Source organism: Gracilinanus agilis, chromosome 5 (genome assembly GCF_016433145.1).
Source record: "Gracilinanus agilis isolate LMUSP501 chromosome 5, AgileGrace, whole genome shotgun sequence".
In the NCBI taxonomy this organism is placed as follows: domain Eukaryota; kingdom Metazoa; phylum Chordata; class Mammalia; order Didelphimorphia; family Didelphidae; genus Gracilinanus; species Gracilinanus agilis.
In genome coordinates, this window is record NC_058134.1 from 158018425 (window position 1) to 158042099 (window position 23675).

General features: G+C 33.3%; 2 protein-coding genes across 3 annotated transcripts in view; one reads left to right on the plus strand and one right to left on the minus strand.

Moving 5' to 3' along the window:
• The window catches only part of MAGI2 (membrane associated guanylate kinase, WW and PDZ domain containing 2), a 1708818-nt gene that overhangs the window by 1318676 nt on the left and 366467 nt on the right, over positions 1 to 23675 (minus strand). The window lies entirely within an intron of this gene.
• On the plus strand, positions 11780 to 11998 carry LOC123249616 (mitochondrial import inner membrane translocase subunit Tim8 B-like). The gene has a single exon (XM_044678724.1). The coding sequence runs from the start codon at positions 11780 to 11782 to the stop codon at positions 11996 to 11998; it is 219 nt and encodes a 72-aa protein (XP_044534659.1).

Genomic DNA, 23675 nt, shown 5'->3' on the forward strand with positions numbered 1-23675 from the left:
TCAAAATAGTTTTTTCTAAAATTATAAATTTTAAATTGTTTTTCTCCCTCTCTTTTCTCCTCCCTTTTGGAGATGAACAGTTTGGTCCAAATTATACCGTATTATCTTACAAAATATACTTTTATATTGGTAATTGTTGTAAGAAGATTCATATAAAACCAAAATCACAAAATAAACTATAAATAAACTAATGTAAAAGATAGTATGCTTTGATTTTCAACTGAGCACAACAGTTGTTTCTCCAAAGGTGGATAGCATTCTCTGTCATATGTCAAGAAATAGCTGATGAATGGTTGCATGTGAGGGCCATTACAGCCATGGAGAGAGAGAGAGAATCAACTTACTAAGGAAACCAGCTCCTAAAGAGAAAGAGTGAGGTAAGAAGAAAGGAAGTAAAGATAGGGGCCAGCATGCCTGAGAAGGACCAAACAGAACAAGGGGTCTGCCACGCAAGTACACATTTTATTAAGAATTCATTTCAATATATATAGAAAAGTTTTCTCAAACAACTAAAAGGAATATTACCACATCACTAACCAATCGTAAGCTCTTAAGCATCACATCATTCTTAGGGTGTAACTTTCTCACAGAAAATTTTTTATGAAAAAGCTATATCCAAAACATTTTAAAGCATTTCTAGAAACCCATACAATTGAGACATATTGACCTTAACTTGAAGGTTTACAGGAATTAGGGGAAAAGAAAGTCTAGGTCATTTGGTCATGACATTACAGAAGCTTCTTTGGTCAGCAAAATAATGAACTCAAGGATCAATAAGAAGGAAACTTTCAAAAGATGTCTTATTTTGGTTATAGCTAGACAACACTTTTTGAGCTACTATTTTGAGATGTCATCCATGCCATGGGATCACACCATGGCAAACACACAAGAATGTCTTTATGGCTGCTTTTACTTAGTGGATCTGATTTTTCTTCATATAGCCTCATAGTCATAAGTACTTTAGAATTGTCATTGTAATTTTGAGAATAAGTCTTTTATAGTTGATTATCACACAACATTGCTGTTGCTCACTTTGCTTTGCATCAGTTCATGTAGATCATTTCAGCTTTTTCTGAAATCATCCTGTTCATCATTTCTTATTGCACAGGAGTTTGAATCACCAACACATACCAGGATTTATCCAGTCCTTCTCCAATTGATGGACATCCCTCAATTTCTAATTCCATCTATAAAAAGAGATGCAATAAATATTTTGTACAAATAGGTCCTTTCCTCTTTTTTATGATTTCTTTTGGATACAAACGCAGTAATAAATGAATTAAAGGATTAAATAACCAGGATTAAAGAATCCTAGGTTATTCACAGTTTAATAGCCCTTGGTCATAGTTGCAAATTGACCTCCAAAATAGGTGGATAAATTCACAACTCCAGCACAATTGTATCAGTGCCCCAATTTTTACACATACCCTCTAATATTTATCACATTTCTTTACTGCCTTGTGGGCCAATCTTATATGTGTGAGGTGGTACTTTAGAGTTATTTTAATTCTTTTTCTACTGAAGAGTGATGTAGGATATTTTTTTCATATGATTATTGATGGCTTTGATTTCTTCATGTGAAAATTTCTTGTTCATATCATTTGACCATTTATCAACTGGGGAATGGCTTGTATTCCTATAAGTTTAACTTAATTCTCTCTATATTGGAAAAATTAGACCTTGATTAGAGAAATTTGTCATATAAAATTTCCCTTTCTTGTTTCCCTTCTTATCCTTGTTACAATAATTTCACTTGTACAAAAGCCTTTTAATTTAATATGATCAAAATTATTTATTTTATACCTTATAATGTTCTCTATCTCTTGTTTGGTCACAATTTCTTCCCATCTCCATAGATCTGCCAGACAAACTATTCTTTGTTCCCCTAATTTACTTATGGTATCACTCTTGATATCTAAATCATATACTCCTTTACAACATATCTTTATATAGGGTATGAGATATTGGTCTATAACAGCAATGGCAAACCTTTACTGAGTTCAAGTGCCTAGAGTGCAAATTCAAGCTATCTGTGAGATCCTGAATTACCAGAGAAAGCTGAGGGAGAAATACTTGTTTTGGGCATCTAGACAGAGGGATGGAACATGCAAAAAATGTTCTCAGGAGTTGGAAAGATGGAAAATGAAGCCACTCCCCAAGTGCCAACTCTGCACTCATGCCATGTCTTCACCAATGGTAGTCTATACTATATTTGTCTATATTTCTGCCATATCATTTTACAGTTTTTCCAGCAGTTCTTGTTAAATAGTGAATTCTTATTCCAAAAGCTGGGATGTTTGGATTTATCAAACACTGGACTGCTAAGATCATTTAATCCTGTATATTATGTATCTAATCTATTCCATTCATTCACTATTCTAATGCTTAGACAGTACCAAACTATTTTGATGATTACTTCTTTATAGTAGAGTTTGAGATCTGGTACTAGTAGACTGACTTCCTTTTGATTCCCAAAGTGGGTGCCACTGTCCCCTGGTGGGTGCTACAGCAATTCAGGGGAGTTGTGATGGCCACAGATGCATTTGGGGGTATTGAATAACTGTAAGGGGAAGGTGATAATATGTGACAGGGGGCACTAAGTAATACTTTTTCTGGAAAGGGGGCGGTAGGCCAAAAAAGTTTGGGAACCACAACTTTATACTCTTTATAACATTTCCTTTGATATTCTTGACCTTCTGTTCTTCCACGTAAGCTCTTGAATTTATGTATAATATTCCTGGGAATTGGAGTTTTAGGAGGATTCTTTTTTAGGATGTGACCTGTGGATTCTTTCCATTTCCATTTTACCCTCTTATTCAAGAATATCAGGGCAATATTCTTTGATAATTTCCTGTAATATGATGTCTAAGGTTTTTATTTTATTTTAAGAAAAAAAATTTTCCATGGTTATATGATTCATGTTCTTACTCTCCTCTCCACTCCCTCAACCCACCCTCCCCCATAGCCAACGCACATTTCTACTGGTTTCTTCATGTGTCATCAGTCAAGACATATTTCCATAGTTGTACTAAGGTGGTCGTTTAGAGTCTACATCCCAAATCATATCCCCATTAACCTATGTGTTCAAGCAGTCGTTTTTCTTCTGAGTTTCCTCTCCTATAGTTCTTCCTCTGAATGTGGGTAGCGTTCTTTTCCATAAATCCCTCAGAATTTTCCTGGGTCATTGCATTGCCGCTAGTACAGAAGTCCATTACATTCTATTTTCTCTAATAATTAGAGAAATGCAAATCAAAACTACTCTGAGGTATCACCTCACACAGAGCAGATTGGCTAAAATGACAGCAGGGGAGACGAATGAATGTTGCAGGGGATGTGGCAAAATTGGGACATTTATACACTGCTGATGGAGTTGTGAATTGAGTCAACCATTCTAGATGGCAGTTTGGAACTATGCCCAAAGAGTGCTAAAAGATTGCCTGCCCTTTGATCTAGCCATACCATTGCTCGGTTTGTATCCTAAAGAGATCATAGAGAAAAAGACATGTACAAAAATATTTATTGCCACACTCTTTGTGGTGGCAAAAAATTGGAAAACGAGGGTATGCCTTTCAGTTGGGGAATGGCTGAACGCACTGTGATATCTAAAGGAATAATAAACTAGAGGAATTTCATGTAAACTTGAATGACCTCCAGGAATTGATGCAGAGTCAAAGGATCAGAACCAGGAGAACATTATACACAGAGACTGATACACTATAGGGTTTTTTTTTCCTTTTGGCTTTGTGGTAGTCTAATAATTCTCAAATTGTCTCTCTTGGACCTATTTTATAAGTCAGTTTTTTAATGAGATATTTCTTGTTTTCTGTTTTATTCATTCTTTTAATTTTGTTTCCTGATGTATCAAGTAATTAGTTTCAAGTTTCTGAATTCTCATTTTTAAGAAATGATTTTCTTCCATGAGTTTTTGAACCTCTTTTTCCACTTGGCCAGTTCTGCTTTTCAAGCAGTTATTTACTTCTTGCATTGATTTAATTTCTATTCCCCATTTTCCCTCTGCCTCTTTTGACTAGTTTCTGAAATTCTTTTTGAGATCTTCCAGATTCTGAGAGTAATTCATATTTATCATTGAAGTTTATATGTATTTGCTTTGCTTTCATTTTCTCCTCCTAAGTCTATTTCCTGTTCTTCTTTGTCTCCACAAAAAATTTCCCATAGTGAGGTATTTTTTTTTGCTAATTTCCCCAGTCTTTTTCTTGACTTTTACTTTTATCTTAAAGTTAGGCTCTGTTCTCAGGGTAAAGAAAGCACTCCTAACTTCCATTTTTCCTTGTTGCTACTCTTAGCTCTATTTCTGAGTTTCTGAAAGTTTCAGTCCCTCTAAGGTAGTATGATGGCCTGAATCTGGGAGTAATGAAAGTCACCTCCCACTACTGATTCAATCACCTTCTGGGACTACTGGTGGCTTACAGAACATAGAGCATTGTGAATTTCCCCATGCTAAGGCTCAGGCTTGGTCTGGTGCTTGGAACTTTAAGGAGTATGCACAGGGTTATACTTTTGTGCATAGGCAGGGTACCAGGGTCCAAATGTTGGTTAGTCAAAACTTGGAACTGTAGATGTGGGCGAGAGGGTGGGGCTTGCTATTGGCCTGAATTGTACTCCTTAGAAGAGCCTTGTTGTAGGCTGCTCTACTCTCTCACCACAATGAACCAGACCCTTTCTGACTACCATTCAATTTTTTTGTTTCCTTTGCAGTAAAGTTGCTTCAGTCCATCCTCTTGTTGGTTCTGTCACTCCAGTATTCATTTTGAAGTGTTATTTTAAGGTGGCTCAGAGATGATTCAAGTGAGTCAAGCTTTCCCCACTTCTACTCCTCCATATTGGCTCTAAAGGAATTGTAAAGGAGAATGTTATCTACTTCTAGATAGAGAACTGATAAACTTTGATTGATAAATTTATAAATAAAAATTGATAAACAGACTGAAGCATTTTAATATTCCTTCCTTTTTTGCAACATGCTAATACATATATATGTTTTATGTGACCTCAAATGCATAACTATTATATTACCTTCCTTACAAGTTAATGAGAGAATTTGAAATGGAGAGAGAATTGGGAACACAATTTAAAAAAATAATAATTATTAATATTTATGTAAAAATTAAATACAAACTTGCACAGAGATTGCACAGCAACATATCCTAATAATTCTATGCTATTACCAGGTGGTTTTTATACCAGGAATGCTGGAATGGTTCAATATTAGGAAAACTATCAACATAATTAGCCATATCAATAACAAAGCCAACAGAAATGTATGATTATCTCAAAAGATGCAAAGAAAGCTTTTGACAAAATACAACACCCATTAAAACATTCCTATTAAAAACACTTGAGAGCATTGTAATAATGGAACTTTTCTCAGAATGATAAATATTTACTATCTAAAACCATTAGGAAGAATGATCTGTAATGAGGATAAACTAGAACTTTTCCTTATAAGATCAGGAGTTTAATAAGAATGTCCATTATCACCACTCCTATTGAGTATTCAAATGGAAATGCTAGCTATAGCAAGATGAGAAGAAGAAGAAATTGAAGAAATTATAATAGACAATGAGAAAATAAAGTTATCACTCTTTGTAGATGATATGATGGCCAATTTAGAGAAACCTAGAGAATCAACCAAAAATTAATTGAAAAAAATTGACAAATTTAAAGTTGCAGGATATAAAATAAACTCATAAATCATAAGTAATTGTAAGCAATAAAGAGTAACAGTAAGAGATAAAAAGAGAAATACAATTTAAAATAACTGTAAACAATATAGAATACCTGGGAGTATGTATATACACCAAGACAAACATCAAAATGATCACAATTACAAAATACTTTTCACAAAAATCAAGTCAGATATAAACAACTTGAAAAACTGATAAAGAATTTGACAGTGCCAATACCAAAATAATAAAAATAACAATTATACTTAAATTAATTGATCTATTTCATAACATAACAATCAATCTACCCCAAAATTATTTCATAGAGCTATTTTCTGTTTCATAGAAAAATAATAATAAAATGTATCTGGGGGGGAAAGGCCAAATATAATCCTGTGTATGAATTCATTTTCAAAAATATAGTGACAAGATATTGGAGGGAAAAAGGCATGTTTGAAATTTAAAAAAAAGTGAATTTGAAGATCAGCTCTTCTAAGTACTGACTATGTGTCCTTAAGTAAATCCATTTATTTCTGCAAGTTACATTTTTTCATAATATTACTTGCCCTAATAACGCATAGGTTATGGTAAGATCAAAAGGAAAAAAGTATCTGTAAATCCTATTACTTATGTGATTCATTATGTGATTCATATGTTTTGTAAATCCTATTACTTATGTGATTCATTACTATCAATTATAAAGTCAACAAATATGTGTTGTTCAGTTATTTCAGTCCTGTCCAATGCTATGTGAGATCATTTAGGATTTTCTTGCCAAAGATACTGAAGTGGTTTACACTTTCCTTCTCCAGCTTATTTTAGAAATAAAGAACTAAGGCAACAGGGTTAAATGACAATCATACAGCTAGGATGTTTCTGAGGTCAAATTTGAAGTCATGAAAATGAGTCTTCCTAACTTAATAGCTAGCACTCTATTCATTGCACCATTAGCTGCCCATTAACAAATAAAACTCCATTTAATGAATAATTAATAGGAGGTAGCTAGGTGGCTAAGCAAATTGAGAGCCAGGCCTATAGATGATCTGGGGTTCAAACCTGGCCTTGGATACTTCATAAGTTGTGTATTCTTGAGAAGACCAATTAACTCCCATTGCCTAGCCCATACTACTTTTCTGTCTTTGAACCAACACACAGATTGGTAAGACGATAAGGGTTTTAAAATAAAGGAAAAAATAAAGGAAATAAGTACAAACATGATCAAAAACCAAGACTATAAAATGATTCTCTAACTCACCAAGAGTTTTACAATTATTTGATTTTGAAGAGACTCTAAATTTTAGGATGGGAATTGAGATGGGATTCTAGGAACAGTAGAGCAATCTATGATTTGCTCCTGTTGATAAAATTGGTTTCCTTTAAAGCACTCTACAAATTTCATTGCTTTCCAAGAAACCTGGCAATGAATTTTCCATGAAATAAGAGAAAATTGTGCTTTTCAAAAGTTGTATAGAGAAAAATCTTTAGTCATCTAAATAGAATAGAAGAGGGCAAGATGATGGCAAATATCCTAGTACGAAACATGAAAGATGTATTACTATATTGTTTTGGAGTATTTATCATATTTAATCAACTAAGTATACATTAAGTGCTTTCTCATTTCTTCATATACAATTGATAAAATATTTTCACTTTAGTTTTCAAGATCAATTCCCCTTTTTGAATATATAAAAAATACATAAAGTTTAACAACTAATTGTCACTTGTTAAGCATTTAGAGTATATGGCATTGTTCTAGGGGCTGATAGAGACAAAAAGATAAACAATCATAGTTTTCTACCTCATGGAGATAATAATCCATTGGTGAGGATGTGACTTAAATTTTATTACCAGGCCTGTGATTTTATTGATGTAAGACTTTCCCAAAAAGCAACTCTCTTTTCCTATGCTTCTGCAATGCACAGCTTTGGAAAATTGTCTGCAAGTGTTAAGAAAATAAGTAGCATCCCAAAATCAGCAACTTGCATGTGTCAGAGGCAGACATTGAACCTAAATTTTACTGACTCTGAAACTCATTCTGAATCTACTATTACTTTTTTCTACCAATACAAATATATGCTATGTTATTCACACAAGCCTACTGACAATTGGTGCAAATCAGAAGAGAATGAATGGTATAAAATGACTACAAAATGTCTCCTTTTCTGGAGGTGGGAGGTGGAAGATCTCTATCATCTACGGAGATAAAAACAGTTTCACATGGACATGACTTTTGAGTTAGGACTTGAAAGAGTGAGAGGACTTTAACAAGTGTAATTAGAAGTAGGGAGAAATATCCTAATATGGGCAATGGCACATTTTAATTCAAAAGAGAAGAAAACCATTCCTATATAAGGGGCAATGTAGAAAACTCTGAAAGGTAGCATAGTGCAATCATAGAATGTTAGTCAGGAAGACTTGATTCAAATATCTCTTTAGCCTTACTAGCTGTGTGATTCTGGGCAAAATGTTTAACCTCTCTGAGTTACAATTCCTAACTTGTAAAGAAGAGGGTGGGATTAACTAAGCCGTAAGATCATTTTAGTTCTAAAACTATGATTTATGAACTTCTTCTGTACTCAAGAATGTTTGTTTCAACTCTGAGGTACTTCCTCACATTTAACAGATTAGTCAATATGATGGTAAAGGAAAATAATAGATATTGGAGGGGATGTAGCAAAATTGGGACACTAATACACTTCTGGTAGAGTTGTGAATTTAATTGATCCAACCATTCCAGAAGGCAATTTGGAACTATGCCTAAAGGACTTTAAAAGACTGTCTGCCCTTTGACCCAGCCATACCACTGTTAGGTATCTACCTCAAAGAGATAATAAGGGAAAAGACTTGTACAAAAATATTCATAGCTGCGCTCTTTATAGTGGCAAAAAATTGGAAAATGTCTCTCAATTGTGGAATGGTTGAACAAATTGTGGTATCTGTTGGTGATGGAATACTATTGTGCTGAAAGGAATAAAGAACTGGAGGAATTCCATGTGAAATGGAAAGACTTCCAGGAAGTGATGAGATTGAAAGGAGTAGAACCAGGAGAACAATGTACACAGAGACTGATACACTGTGGCACAATAGAATATAATAGACTTTTCTACTAGCAGCAATGTAATGATCCAGGACAATTCAGAAGAACTTGGGAGAAAGAACACTGTCCAGAGAAAGAACTGTGTGAGTAGAAATGCAGAAGGAAAACATGTTATTGATCACATGGTTCAATGGGGACATGATTGGGGATACAGACTCTAAATCAGTGGTTCCCAAACTTTTTTGGCCTACCATCTCCTTTCCAGAAAAAAAATTACTTAGCGCCCCCTGCCACATACTATCACTGCCCCCTTATGGTTATTCACCATGCCCAAATGCACCTGTGGCCATCACTGCTCCCCTGGGTCGCTGCAGGACCCATCAGGGGGCTGTGGCGCCCACTTTGGGAATCACTGCTCAGAATGATCACTCTATTGCAAATGTTAATAATATGGAAATAGATTTTGATCAATGATATATTTAAAACCCAGTAGAGGGGGCATCTGGGTACCTCAGTGGATTGAGAGTCAGGCCTAGATCCGGGAGGTCCTAGGTTCAAATCTGGCCTCAGACACTTCCCAGCTGTGTGACCCTGGGCAAGTCACTTGAACCCCATTGCCTACCCTTACCACTCTTCTGCCTAGGAGCCAATACACAGAAGCTAAGGGTTTAAAAAAAACCATTAGAATTGCTCGCCATCTCCGGGATGGGGGGGAGGGAAGAGGAAGAGGAAAGGACATCAATCAAGTAAAAAATATTTATAATTAATTAACTAATTAATTAAAAAAATAGAAAACCAAAGTCAGAAGTAAAGGATAGGGAAATAAAAGTTAGACAAATATTCCAATAAAAAAATGTCTGTTTCAAAAGCTCTTTATCCCAGATATACCTAGCCTGTATGGTAGTTGCCAAAAAAGCTAACAGCAGTCACATTGTGCTATTGTTTTTCTTATCAGAGTAGAACTGTGATACCATCATTTTGGGGAATTCCCAGTGAAGATCTTGTACAACAAATGTAGCTCAACAAAGTTCTCCTGCCTCTGAGTTGCCTAATGTGTTCCAGTAACTAAGTGTTAGAGACGGGTTATAGGTGAATCAAAACAGTGTTTACATTGCACACAATATTCAGTGTGGTCAAAACAAATTGTGGTAATCCAAAGATAAGCAGGTGTATACTGCCTGCCATTTGCCATAGGCACTGATACACCTTTATTAGATGAACTTATTTCTAGGTGTTTTAGACTTCCTCACAGCCTACTACTAACTGCTTTGGTCATTCAAATCACGAGAGGATTTCCATTTAAAGATGATGTAAATAGTAATCCTCTTGCTCTGTCCTACTCTTGTTTCCTGAGAAAATAAACAACATTTTCCAGTTTACTGATGCCTGTGTGTCAAACATCAAACACAGGTGACAGACTTCATATTTAACAAATAGCTCTTAATGCACCAACATTTTCTGCAGTTATGCAAGTTTGTTATTCACTGCACATCTCCAATATAATTCACTGCTTAGCAAAGCACTCTGAGGTATAGTACATGAAAAGCACTATATAATCCCCAGCAGAATACAGAATAAAAAAAACCCCATATTTAAAGATTAATGATTCTTTTAGCTGCACAACTGACTTATGGAACTGCCTGTTTTTAAGTATGGATCTTGTGCTGAAATGTTTATATTTGAGAGACAGAAAAGGTTACATTGCTAGTATCTTACTCAGCACTATCTGTCTGCAATGAATTTCGGTTTAAATGACCTACCAAGAAACAAAGTAGGAAGAGAATCTAATAATAACTAACTGTTGTCATCAGACTCAACCTGTGATGCCATCATTTTAGGGAGTCGCCAGTGAAAATTTCCTGCTATGGATGGAGCTGACCAAAGTTCTGCCTCAGAGTTGCCCATTGTGTTCCAACAGCCATGTGTTAGAGCCAGGATGCTGGTGAATCAAACGGGGTTCACATTACACATCCCTGTTGCATACCTACCCTTCCCCTGGCAGGGCCATGTCAATTCCTTTCATCAATTAGGGAATGACCTGTAAGTGTCTCATTCCATTCCCAAGTTTGTTCTATTATCAGATTTAAGCCAATAAAGGACCATCATGAGTCAGGTCTACCCCAGAACAATATATTTTCAAAATTTTGAAGATGTTAGTCAGGTCCCACTTCCTGACTTCTCTTCTATAAGCTAAACATCTTCGGTTTGTCTACTGAGAGGCAAATGGAATGGTTTTAAGCCCTCTTAGTTATCCTATTTACCCTCTTCTAGATACCCTTATCTGTCTTTATCCTCCCTAAAATTTGGATATTTTAATTTAATAAAATACTGGAGAAGTAGAAGTAGAAAGAAAACTGCGTATAAATAAACCAAAGAAGCAAGAATTCAAATCCTACCTCTGACATTTATTAATTGTGAGACAAAGGATACATTACTTAACCTGTCTGCTAGCCCATCTTTAAAATCAGAATAAATATCTATATCCTAGGTTCACTGTAATGATCAAATCAAGGCAATATGTAAAACACTTTGCAAACTTGAAAGGACAATATAAATGTCAGCTATTATTTCTCCAGATGTACTCTGGCCAAGGCAAAATAGAGTAAGCCTCTATTTCTTCCCCCTCTGAATATCATACCTCTCTTGGTGCAGCCTAATATTATGTAATACCATTTGGTTACACTGTCACATTATTTAAGAATATTGACCTTGTCTACCAAAACCCACTGAAATGTTTACACAATCTTCAAACCAGTCTTTCTCTATCATTGAGTCATTTAAAAAAATACTCAGTATAGGCTTCACATTTTCCTTTATTAAATTGCAGTTCGTCAAATTTATCTCATCATATAGTCAGGCAGCTAGGTGACACAATGGATAGAGTGTTGTATCTAAAGTCAAGAAGACTCATCTTCCTCAGTTCAAATCTGACCTCAGACCCTTAGAAGCTATGTGATCCTGAATGAGACCCTTAACTTTGTTTGAATGAGTTCCTGAACTAAAAAGTGAACTAGAGATCGCTGGTTGGTAAAGAAGTCAGATGCCCACAAGACAAGTGGACATGGTGGAATTGGCCGAAGCCGATGAGGCCGAATTGCAGCCTTTGGTGGCAGTAGAACAGCAGAAGGCGCAGTTCACTGCACAGGTACACCACTTCATAGATTTATGCTGGGATAAATGTGTGGAAAAACCAGGAAGCCGTCTAGATTCTCAAACTGAAAATTGCCTTGCCAGTTATGTGGACCAATTCATTGATACTACTCTTACCATCACAAGCTGATTTTCCCAGATAGTGCAAAAAGGGAACCAATAGGCTAAACTTTATATCCACACTAAAGGGGGGAAATGAATGGAAAAAAAATCTATGACTGAACAGTTTATATACCATGGTAGAAATCTTTTGTGAAAGGGTGATGAAATGATGATCAGATCAACTTTGAGTTATATAGTATTTAAAAAATAACAATAGATGTTCAAAAAGTGAAATTTATTTATTTGGAATTTTGTAATTCCAGATTGTATTACATCATTTATTTGATAAATATGACTCCTCCCCCCAAAAAAAAGTGAACTAGAGAAGGAAATGGCAAACCATCCATTATCTTTGTCCAATAAAATCCCAATTAAGGTCATGAAAAGTTGGACTTTACTGAAAAATGGTTGAATAACAATGCTAGCATCTAATATCTCGCATATGTAGGAACTAGCAAATTTCACATAACAGGTGAAAACCTTTGTTGAAGTGAACAACATTTTTTTAACAACATAATGTCAGATGGCAAGAGTATGTGCACATGGATTTATCTTCAATATAACATACCTGTTTGAAAGAAAGTAGAATATTATTTTTTCTATCACAATAAAACATAGTAGATAATCATTAACTGTCTGTAGATTACATTTTGGCAGAAAATAATAACTTTATCTTAATGTGAATAGTACTTAGAGTCTAGTTTCAGTGAACATCAATAGAAAACAGAACCAAAATTTTAGGAATTGTAGTTGCAAAGAAAAAAGCTGTATGTCTTTATGACACAGATAGAAAAAATATAGCCAGATAATTCAGAAAATGCACTATTCATAGAAAGAGTTCTTAGTCATGTTTTTATAAGCAGTAATAATTCCATATGTCACAAGAAAGATAGATGATTATTATTACATGAAGGGAAGTAATAAAATAGCTTTAAATTTCTTTATTCAGGCAAGATACAGATTTAAAGGGCATAAAATATTTTATTTAGATATATTAATTTCTGTTTTCTATAATTTATGTACTTATAAATTAAATATATTATATTTCCATAACACTTTGTTTAGTAACTTAATGAAATATTCCTGGATGGATTTAATGAATAAAGAATAGACATGAATACAATGACATTAATTATTCAATTATCTTAAGTTAAGGTAAAATGTCTGGAAATAAATGTACTTCTTCGAAACAGTGAGGAGAAAAGGTTCGAAATTGAAAAGCTCTCAATAAAGGTCTACTCAATCCACTTGCAGTAAAGGAACATAAAGGGTACATACAATAAATATTTTTAATGTCCAATTTATAATATATGATATCCTCAATGCTACAGACTACAAAATAAAAATTAGCCTTTTTTGTCTTCATCTGGGACAGTTCACTTGATTCCATAGCTATTCATGTGTTCTCATATATCTAAAATATAGTAAAAAAAGACATATGCCAATTATAAACCATGTATATCCATTTATAATTCCTCATATATGTATGTGTATAGTATTAAATGATATGGTGATATGTGTGTACACATTTATGTACTATTACCTACATTTTCTATAGGCAAAGATATATAGATATGCGTATCAATATATACGTACATATGAAAGTGGCTCTTTGATCCTAAAATTCATGCCACTAGATAAGAAATATTTAGAGAGGAAGACAGATATAATTCGAGTCTAGTAATACTTTCTCTTGGAGGACAGAATAGTTAGTCTCTTCCTGTTCCACTCAAGGTAGGAATCCGTCTCTCTGAAGTGAGCACAATTCCAGCAAAATCTTTCAATGACTCTCCTTAAGTTCTTTGTTTATTCAATTATACATTCCATGTGGACACATGAGTAATTATTTGCATACATGTATGTATGTACATGTATATACAACCAGTCTTTTTACTCATTTAAATACATGTATGTATTGATGTACATATTGAAAATTAAGGGATATTCTATCACTTAATATTTTCTGCTTTTTTATATCTTGCATTGTGGTAGGCAAACAAAGGCATTTCCATAGCACTTTAAAGCTTGCCAAATCCTACACATACTTAATCTTCTTTGATCTTCAGAAGAACCCCATGAAGTATTCAATATAGATAATTATGTCCTATTTATAAATGAGGAGACAGGTTCAGAGGAAGTTAATGACTTGTTTACAAAACTAGTATTGGTGTTGTTATGAATCACTCATTACTTTCACTTTTTAATTATTTTTTAAAATTTTGGTGGAGTATAGATAAAAAAATGCCTGAAAATAACTATTTTGTCATTAAATCTTTTTGATGTTCTATAAACTATTACATGGATATATAAAATTACTTATTTTTTTTACTTTTTTACTAATTGAATAAAGAGTATTAAGATGGAAGTTTACTATCTCCAAACTCACAGAAAGCATGTTTCACATAATGCCAGTAGCATACAAGATGATGACAGTGATGACATATACCTTATCCTGTTCCTATATAGTGTTAATTTCTTTTCCTAGGTCTATATTTAGAAAATTTTTCTTCCAACATTATTTGGAGATAATGAACATTGTAAATGATAATATCTATTAAAATTATGCACTTAATTTTTCATTGGTCAATGTCAATTTCAGGTGGTTGTGGATACCTCTTCTGCTGTAATGATAATCTTGTTAAAATTATAATTTTTTTCTTTTTATTGTTATCTTGTTGAATTTTAAAGGCCATTTATATTAGTAGCCCTGAGATTTTCCATTTGTTAATTTCTATAAGACATTGAACTTTAGTGTAATGAGCTTTTGCCTCCTCCATTTGTCTTTCGAGATATCTGATGCTAAATGTTGTTGATATATTGATATGATATCATTCTTAGCACTTTATTATATCATCTCTATAGATTAATAAATAAGTCTAGGCTTCTTAAAGATATTATTTCTCAGCTTTTAATGACAGCACCATGTATTAATACCATTTTACACCACTTCACTATTTTTTGTATTCATATATTCATGCCAAGCATTTCTTTCTCTCTCTCTCTCTCTCTCTCTCTCTCTCTCTCTCTCTCTCTCTCTCTTTTCTTCCCCCCCTCTCTTTTGGACAATGGTTGGTCTAGTTCCTGTAGATATAGCCCCTGAAATCTCTTTTCCTTACACTCTTGAACCATAAATGCTTCATTGGCTCTGGCAAATGAAAAATCCACTTCTACTTAATGTAAAAAAAAAGATGGATAGATATAATATTTTATTATTGTATTGAAAAGTTAGTTCACTTCATTACAAAAGTATTTCAATTAAATTTTCATCTGTTTTGACTTTTGTTCTGAAAACATAAGGACTCTTCCTCCTCTATCATGGGTGTTAAACTATCAATATCTTCCTTAAGGGGAAGGGCTTATGAGTCCTCTTTTTATTAAATGTGAATCATTTTTTAACATTTTACCATATTATTGATCTGATTTTGTCCATATTGTTTGAGTAGTTGTGGTTACTGGACCTGTAATGTCCCTTACAGAAAAATGTATTATATACTGTGTTAAAAATATAATGTAATAAACAATGCAATTCATAATCATTAACTTATTTAAATGAATTCTTGTCATTAAGTTTTGACATTAGCACACTAGTCAGTCTTTTAACTTACACAACTTTAATTTTCTCTTGATATTCTTATGTAATGCATTGCCTGAAGAATAATAAAATATTTGTAATCATAATCTTAGCTAAACTCCTTTAAAACACTATTCATGATTTATTCTTCAATTTTTGTCCTCTCACCATCTTCTAAATCATAACACTCATAAAAAACTGCTGTAATCAAAGTTATTGTCGATTCCTTAATTGGCAAATAAAATGGATGTTTTGTAATGTTTATTGTTCTTGACTTCTCCATAACATTTGACAATCTTACCCGGTCTTATGAACATTCTCTTCTTCCTTGGTTTTGTGGCACTCTTCTTTCTTAGTACTCTCTAATACTCATTTGATTAATATTTCTTAGTTTCCTTGCTTATAGCCACATATTTTCCTTTTATGTAAATTTTTAAAAATAATAGCCAATCATTTTCCTAAACGGTTAAAAAGTATTTTTTCATTCTTTCCCACTATAAACAAAGATGATTCCATTGGTAGGATTTCATTTTTATATTCTAAAATTCTTTTAAGTCTTCTTAACATGGAATCATAACTTTTTAAAATTTTAATCAAACTTTATTGAATTTTCTTTTAAAATAATTTTATTATAAATCTAAATAATAAAAAATAGGCACAGTTATGAACAAAGAAAATGGAATACAGAATGATGCATGAACTTCTATCATGGAGTTTGTATATAATATACTATATACTACCTTGAGCAAGTCATAAATAAAATGATGGTTTTTCAGAGTCATTCTGTTTTGTTTTGTTTACTACTATCCATTTTCTTCATGTTATAAGTTGAAAGTTTATTTTTACTTAAGTTCAATTGTTAATTAATACCCATTAGCAGAAAATATTTAAATTTTAGAATTTAAAATTTGTAGTGAACCTTACAAATAAATTAATCCATTTGTTGTTTTGTTTTAAGATCAGCTACATTAGAAAATGTATTTATCTGAATGATAATAAGATTTGCAGGTTCAATGACTTACCACAGTGTATCAACATAAAATATGACTATTAGCCATTCTTATTCAGATTAAACAAGATCAACTGTCTTATATTTGTTCATAGCAAATTAGTTCTTTATTTTAATTGTTAACATAGAAAACCTTCTAAATAAAAAGAGAATTAATCCAATAGAATCATATTTATAAATAATTAAGTCTTTACTTTTGTCTGTTTCATTGGTAAGGAGGATATTTTCAAAATAAAGGAAAATATCAAATATTATTTTTTAAATTTATTATATGTGGCAAGAACTTCTGACAATGTTTTAATTTTATTTATTTAAATATCATTTATTTTAGCATTTATTAAAACTTAATTTATTTTTAGCATTAAAGCATGGTTCCAAATTATTTTTTCTCCTCTAACTTCTCCTCTACAGTCAGTAAGGCAAGAAATATGATATGTTATATTTGTGAAATCACATAAAATATTTCCATATTAATCACATTACACCCCATAAAAGCACAAATAAATTGAAAAAAATCTATATTTCAACTTGTACTCAAGACTCATTGTATTTTTCTTCAGAAAGCATAGGGCATATTTCAAATGATTTCTTTGGAATTTTCTTGGATTGTTATTTTGATCAGAATAGCTAAGTCTCTTATGTTTGATAACTAAATATTGCTGTTACTGGGTACAATGATATCCTGGTGCTTATCACTTCATTTTGCATCAGTTCTTTTAAGTCTTCCTAGGTTTGTTTTATTAAACTATGCAACCTCAATAATTCTTATGGAACAACTGTACTCCATCACAGTGAAATGTCACAACTTGATTGCCATTCCCCAGTTGATGGGCATCTCTTTAATTTCTAATATGTTCCTATCACAAAAAGAGTTGCCAGAAATATTTTTATGCATAAAGATATTTTTTCCTTTTCTTTTGATCTCTTTGGAGGTACAGGCCTAGTGGAATTGCTGGGTCAAAGGTTATCCACAGTTTATAGCTCTTTACACATTGCTCCAAATTGCTTTTCTAGAATGACAGAACCAGTTCACCACACCACGAACAATCAGTGTTCCTGTTGTCTCTCAGCCTTTCCAGCATTGTCATTTCTGATAAATGTGAGGTAGCACCTCAATGCTATTTTAATTTTCATTTTTCCAATCAATAGGAATCTAGAGCAGTGATGGGCAAACTTTTTAAAGATGGGGCCAAAGGAAAGGAAATGCTCATCTGTCAGTGTGTTTCTAAGGCAGCCCTTTTGCAGTTTCATTATATTGTATCCTACTCATTGTATTCATCAGATTAGGAATGATGTTGAAGGTGGGATAGAACATTTCAGTGGGCCACATCTGGCCCGTGGGCCATAGTTTGCCCATCACTGATCTAGAGCATTTTTCAGGATTACAAATAAATTGATTGTATTAAAACATTTTATCAATTAGAGAATGACTTTTATTTTTATAAATTTGATTCATTTCCCTTTATGCTTTAAAAAAATAGGCCTTTATCAGAGAAACTTGGCATGAAATGTTTTGCCATTACCCTCCTATCTGTGGTATCTTTAATGAAAATGTAGTTTCCTCGGTTATCTCCTTTAATTATATCTATTTTTTTTATTATACTTTGTCTGAAGTAATGATTGCTACCCCTGTGCTGTTTTGTCTTCAGCTGAAGTAAAAGTCCATCTCCTTATTTCAAGGCTCTATTTTTCTTTCTGTTTCAAGTTTTTCCCTTATAAACAGCATATTGTTGGATTCTGGTTTCTCATCTATTTTGACCTCTGCTTTCACTTTATAGGTGAGTTCAATCCATTCACATTCATAATCATGATGATTAATTTTGTACTTTTTTAAATCCTATTTTCTTTTAATTTCCATTGTCTGTCTTTTTTATCTTGACCCTCATCAAATGTTGGTTTTCCTTCTGACAACTTCCTTTTTTCAATTTTCTCTCCCTTTTCTCATCCCACTTGTTTCTCATTTCCCCTTCTCCTCCAATTAACTTTTAGGGTAAAAAAGATTGCTAGATCAAACTGGGTGTGTTCATGTATGCATATTTATGTGCACATATTCTTCCTTTTCTGATCCAATGTCAATGAGATTGAGATTCAAACATTTCTCATGACCATATGCATTTTCCCTTCTGTGGCTATAAATCACTTTATTGTGAAAGAAATTTCCCCCTCTCTATCTCTCCCTCCCTACTTCACGCTGTGTATCTTTCATTCTCATTCTTTCATTTTTATGTTATCATCCCAATATACTTGATATAGCGATACCCTCTGTCTATGTAGAATACTTCTAGCTCTCTTAGTAATGATGTAATTATGAATTACATATATTACCTTCCCATACAGGAGTATAAGCAGTTTAGTTTTGAACTTCTTTTGATTTATTTTTTACATTTGCCTTTTTTTTGCCTATCTTGAGCTTTCTGTTTGAAAGTAAAATTTCTGTTTATTTCTGGTATTTTCATAATGAATGCCTTAAAATCCTCTATTTTATTAAATATTTATTTTCCCACTAAAGGATTATATTTGGTTTTACTGGGTAGTTTATTCTTGGCAGTGATCTTAGATAATTTACCTTCTAGAATATGATATTCCAAGCCCTCTATTCTTCTGATGAGAAATTTATTCAATCTTAGGTGATCCTGACTATTGTTCCAGCTATTTCATTATTTTATCATTTATGTGAGACTTGTGTAATTTGGCTATAATAGTGCTAAGAATTTTCATTTTGGGATCTCTTCATAAGATGCTTAATGGATTCTTTTAATTTCTATTTTACCTCTGGACCTAAGATATTTAGGCAGATTTCCTTAATTTTTGAAATATGATTTCAAGGTTCCCTCTTTGATCATAGCTTTCTGGTAGCCAAATAATTCTGAAATTATCCCGCCTCAATGTTACAAATCACTATTAATTAGAGAAATGCAAATTAAAACAACCATCTCAGGGCTATCAAATTGGCTGATATTACAAAAAATGAAAAGAAATGTTGGAGAGTCTGTGAAAAGCTGAGACACTAATGCATTGTTGATAGATCTATGAAGTAATACAATCATTCTGGAGAAAATTTTGGAACCATGAAAAAATGACCATAAAAACTGTACATACCATTTGATCCAGCAATTCCACTACTAGGTCTGTATCTCAAAGAAATCAAACTTAGGGGGAAAGGACTTATTTCTACAAAAATATCTATAGCAACTCTTTTTATAGTAGCAAAGAACTATAAACTGAAGTCTTATCAATAAGTTGGGGAATGCCTGAAAAAATATATGACTATACTGTAATATTATTGTGCCATAAGAAATGATAAAAATATTCACAAACAAACAAACTGGAAATATTTATATGAAGTGATGCAAAGTGAGCAGAGCCAGGAGAAAGTTTTAAACAGAAACAATAATAGTTTATAATGATCAACTGTAAATGATAATTATTATCAATAGGCAAAGATCCAAGACAACTCCAAAGGATTCATGATGAAAAAGGCTATCCATCACCATAGAAAGAATAGACAGAGTCCCATTATAGTATGTATCTTTTTTCATAACATGATGAACATGAAAATATATATGTTAATATATATACAACCCACAGCATATTTCCTGACTTTTGGGGAAGTTAGGTAGGGAGAAAAGAAAGGAGGAACATGAATCACAAAATGTCAGAAAATAATTATTTAAAATTTATCAACATTTAGAAAATTATCTTACCTCAATCTATTTTCCAGATGAATTGTCTTCTCAACAGGTGGTTCACATTTTCCATTTTTTATTCTTTTTAATATTTAATGTTTCTTGATGTCTCTGGGGGTCATTTTTTCCTTTCAGGCTTTGGTTATGGCTTGTTTTCACATTGTTTTCTTCCTCTGGATTTGCATTTTAATTTTTCCTTACACCATAGTAAATTTTAATAGATTTTTTGTTGAAGTTTTTTTTTTCATTTTTCTAGTTCATTTCTTACTTTGAACTTTACATTAAAATTTACTCTCCTTGGGGCCTAGGGAGGTACTCTCTAAACATTAGGCTTTTTAATGTTCTTGCTTTCAGGGCTCCTTTGGGGGATTCTGCAAGGTTTTGGTGCTTTCAGTGTGGTATGGTCCAGAGTGTTATGAGTAAGATTAGATTAGCTGGTTATTAGGTATTAATTATATATTGATTAGGAAGTACCTAGCAGGAAGGGGCTGGAGCTGGGAATTCCAGGTTGGAATGAAGGAGGAGGGAGTCTGTCTGTGCCCTGTGTGTGGACTCCATTAGTGGTGGGCAAAACTGTTGCCAGCCTGGGAGACCTCAGAGCAAAGGACACCCTGCTTCCTGATTTCCCCTAGGATCCTGTGTGGTGTGGCATCTAAGAAAAGGACAAATCTACAGAGCCAAGAGAGGAGGAGAAGTTTGAAAACTGGAGGACAGTGCTTTAAGCAGAACCCTCTCTACCTGGTACCTGGGATCATCTTGACTCCTGGCATACAGAGATCATCAGTGGATTGCAGTGAGAATCCCAAAGCCACAAAAGCCCTGGCTGTACTCAAGTCTGGCAGGTTCCAGGTTTGAGGCAGAAACCCAGAGACTCCATTTACAGCTCCTTGGGCCCTGTTAGTTTAGATCACTTAGATAAGAGTAGAATAAGTCCTCCCATTGCCCTGAGGTTTTATCCTTTAGATTTTTAGTATAGAAATCCTTTCCCACCTTTTAGTCTAATATAATTAAAGCTGTTAAATCCCTTTTACCTTGTTAGCCTGTTACTATACTCTGGTCTAGTGGAAGCTGGGTGATAGTTAAGATCAACTGCCATTCCTGTGGAGATCCAGGAAAACTCTGGTCTCTTCACCCTGGTCCAGTCTTTCATAAATCCTAGAGTGTGTTCCCACAAATCACTTAGTTTATTGTAATATCCCTGGTGACCCCATTACCTTACTTATATTTTCCTACAAGAGAGATGTAGTCACTACTCTTCTGTTCTATGATGAGGTCATTTAATCAGAAAGGGGCACTGCTTCCCTATAGCCACAAATGTTAGTGCTTCTTGTGGCTGTAGAAGTATAACCTGGGTCCCTAATTTCCTCTAACAACAATGCTCCTCTCTGTTTTGCAATAGCAAGAAGAGATCCGGCTCTCTTATAACCAACCATAAATTCAGACTCTGTATGGGATGTAGAATTAACCATCAGGACCAATTACACTCAGTGCCAAGGGTCCCCTGTAATTTATATCTGACTAGTTCTTGATCTCACTTAATTATCTCTGGTCTGAGATCTATCAAAGATGCTACTTATGTTGCTGGTATTTTCATAGTATTGATATTGCATGTGTGCACAACAGGCTGATTCCCACAAGGTTTCCCAGACCTCTCTTTCTGGCTTAAATTGACTTAATCTGCCTCACTATGACTTTTTAATGACTTTACCACTATAAAATTTTGGCCAGACACTTGATTTTAAAGTTGTGTGGAGGGTAACTTTAGGATAATTTGGCTGGGTTGCTGCCTTTAATTGATCTTGACTCTTCCCATAGAATAATGGGTTGTCTTTTGAATATCTGGAGTCCCATCTCTATTGAAATGCAGTATCAACTCATTTAAATTAATTTTTCATCTTAATTACTTCATTTATAGTCAAAAGAGAAGTACTTTAATAAATCAAATCACTTCACGTGTTTCAAGGAAATACACATAATGAGTATTTCAAATCGTCATCAGCTGATCTGAGTACATTGTCTTCTGTATGATAATCAATTGTGAAAGATTTAACTATTACCAGCAATACAAGGATCAAAAACAACTCCAAAGGAAAGCATGATGAAAAAGACCTTCCACTGATATAAAAGGAACTGATGGAGTATGAATAGCATTAAAGCATACCTTTTTTTCACTTCAATTTTTGTATTTTTCCAAATGTAAGCAATGTGTATCTTCATTTACAAGATAACAGATATGGAAACATGTATTACATCAAAGCAGATGTAGATCCTATAATATATTGCCTGCCATTTCAGGGAGGGGAGTGGGGAAAGAGGGAGAAAACATCAATTAAAATGAGAGGAAAAGATTTTGTGTCTACATGTACTCTGGAAAAAAATACAATTTTAAAAAGAGGTAAAGCTGATTGAATAGGGTTCCTAGATAGGGTATACCCTAGGTTCATCTAGACATAAAAACATATTTTAAATGCAAGCATATTTCAAAACAATCTTGGATATTTTGATTTCTTCAGATTTTAAGTCCTTTTAGTTGTTCTGGGAGTGTGAGGAGGTGATATTGTGTCACTTCTATGTTTTCAATACAACAAAATTAAAGAAAATAAGGGGAAAATATTATTTATGAATCAAGAAAAAAGCAACTTTCCTCCCAAAGTACCACTGGTACACAAATACTTTCCAATGGGGAATGTAATTTCTCTGGAAAAAAAATGTTAGAAAATCTAACAAATATGCTGAGAACTAGTTACAAGTAGTGAAATGTACATTAGTCATATCATTTTACTTAAATGTTCTTAATATTATAAGAATAAAATAACTTAAACATAACTCTTTAACCAGTTTTAGTCTGTTGTTGAAATTCAGAAGATTCTAGGAAACTTAATATTAAAATATTTGGGGTATCAATCAGTAAAATATGATTTTATTCTATGAGGTTTCAATGTATTTTCAAATTTTTATATTAAGGGATGATTTTCTATTATACTCTATTTACACCTTCCTCCTCTCTGATTTCCTCACTCAACCAAGAAGGTCTAGTATATGCCACATGAGTAACTAACTTATTAAAATTTTATGGAAGATTTTGGATTCATTTGATTTTTTTTACTAACAACAATTACTATAAATAAGTGGACTGATGACTCGTATCTATCAGTACAGGAATGAAAATAAATGAATGAGTAGGATTTAGAAAATAAACCTAAAAAGTTATCTAGTAAAACTCCTTAAAAAGCAAAAAGGAGTCCTACCAAATTCCTTTTATGACACAAATATGGTACTGATTCCAAAGCCAGGGAGATCAAAAACAGAGAAAGAAAACTACAGGCCAATCTCCCTAATGAACATAGATGCAAAAATCTTAAATAGAATACTAGCAAAGAGACTCCAGCAAGTAATTAAGAAGATCATCCACCATGATCAGGTGGGATTTATACCAGGA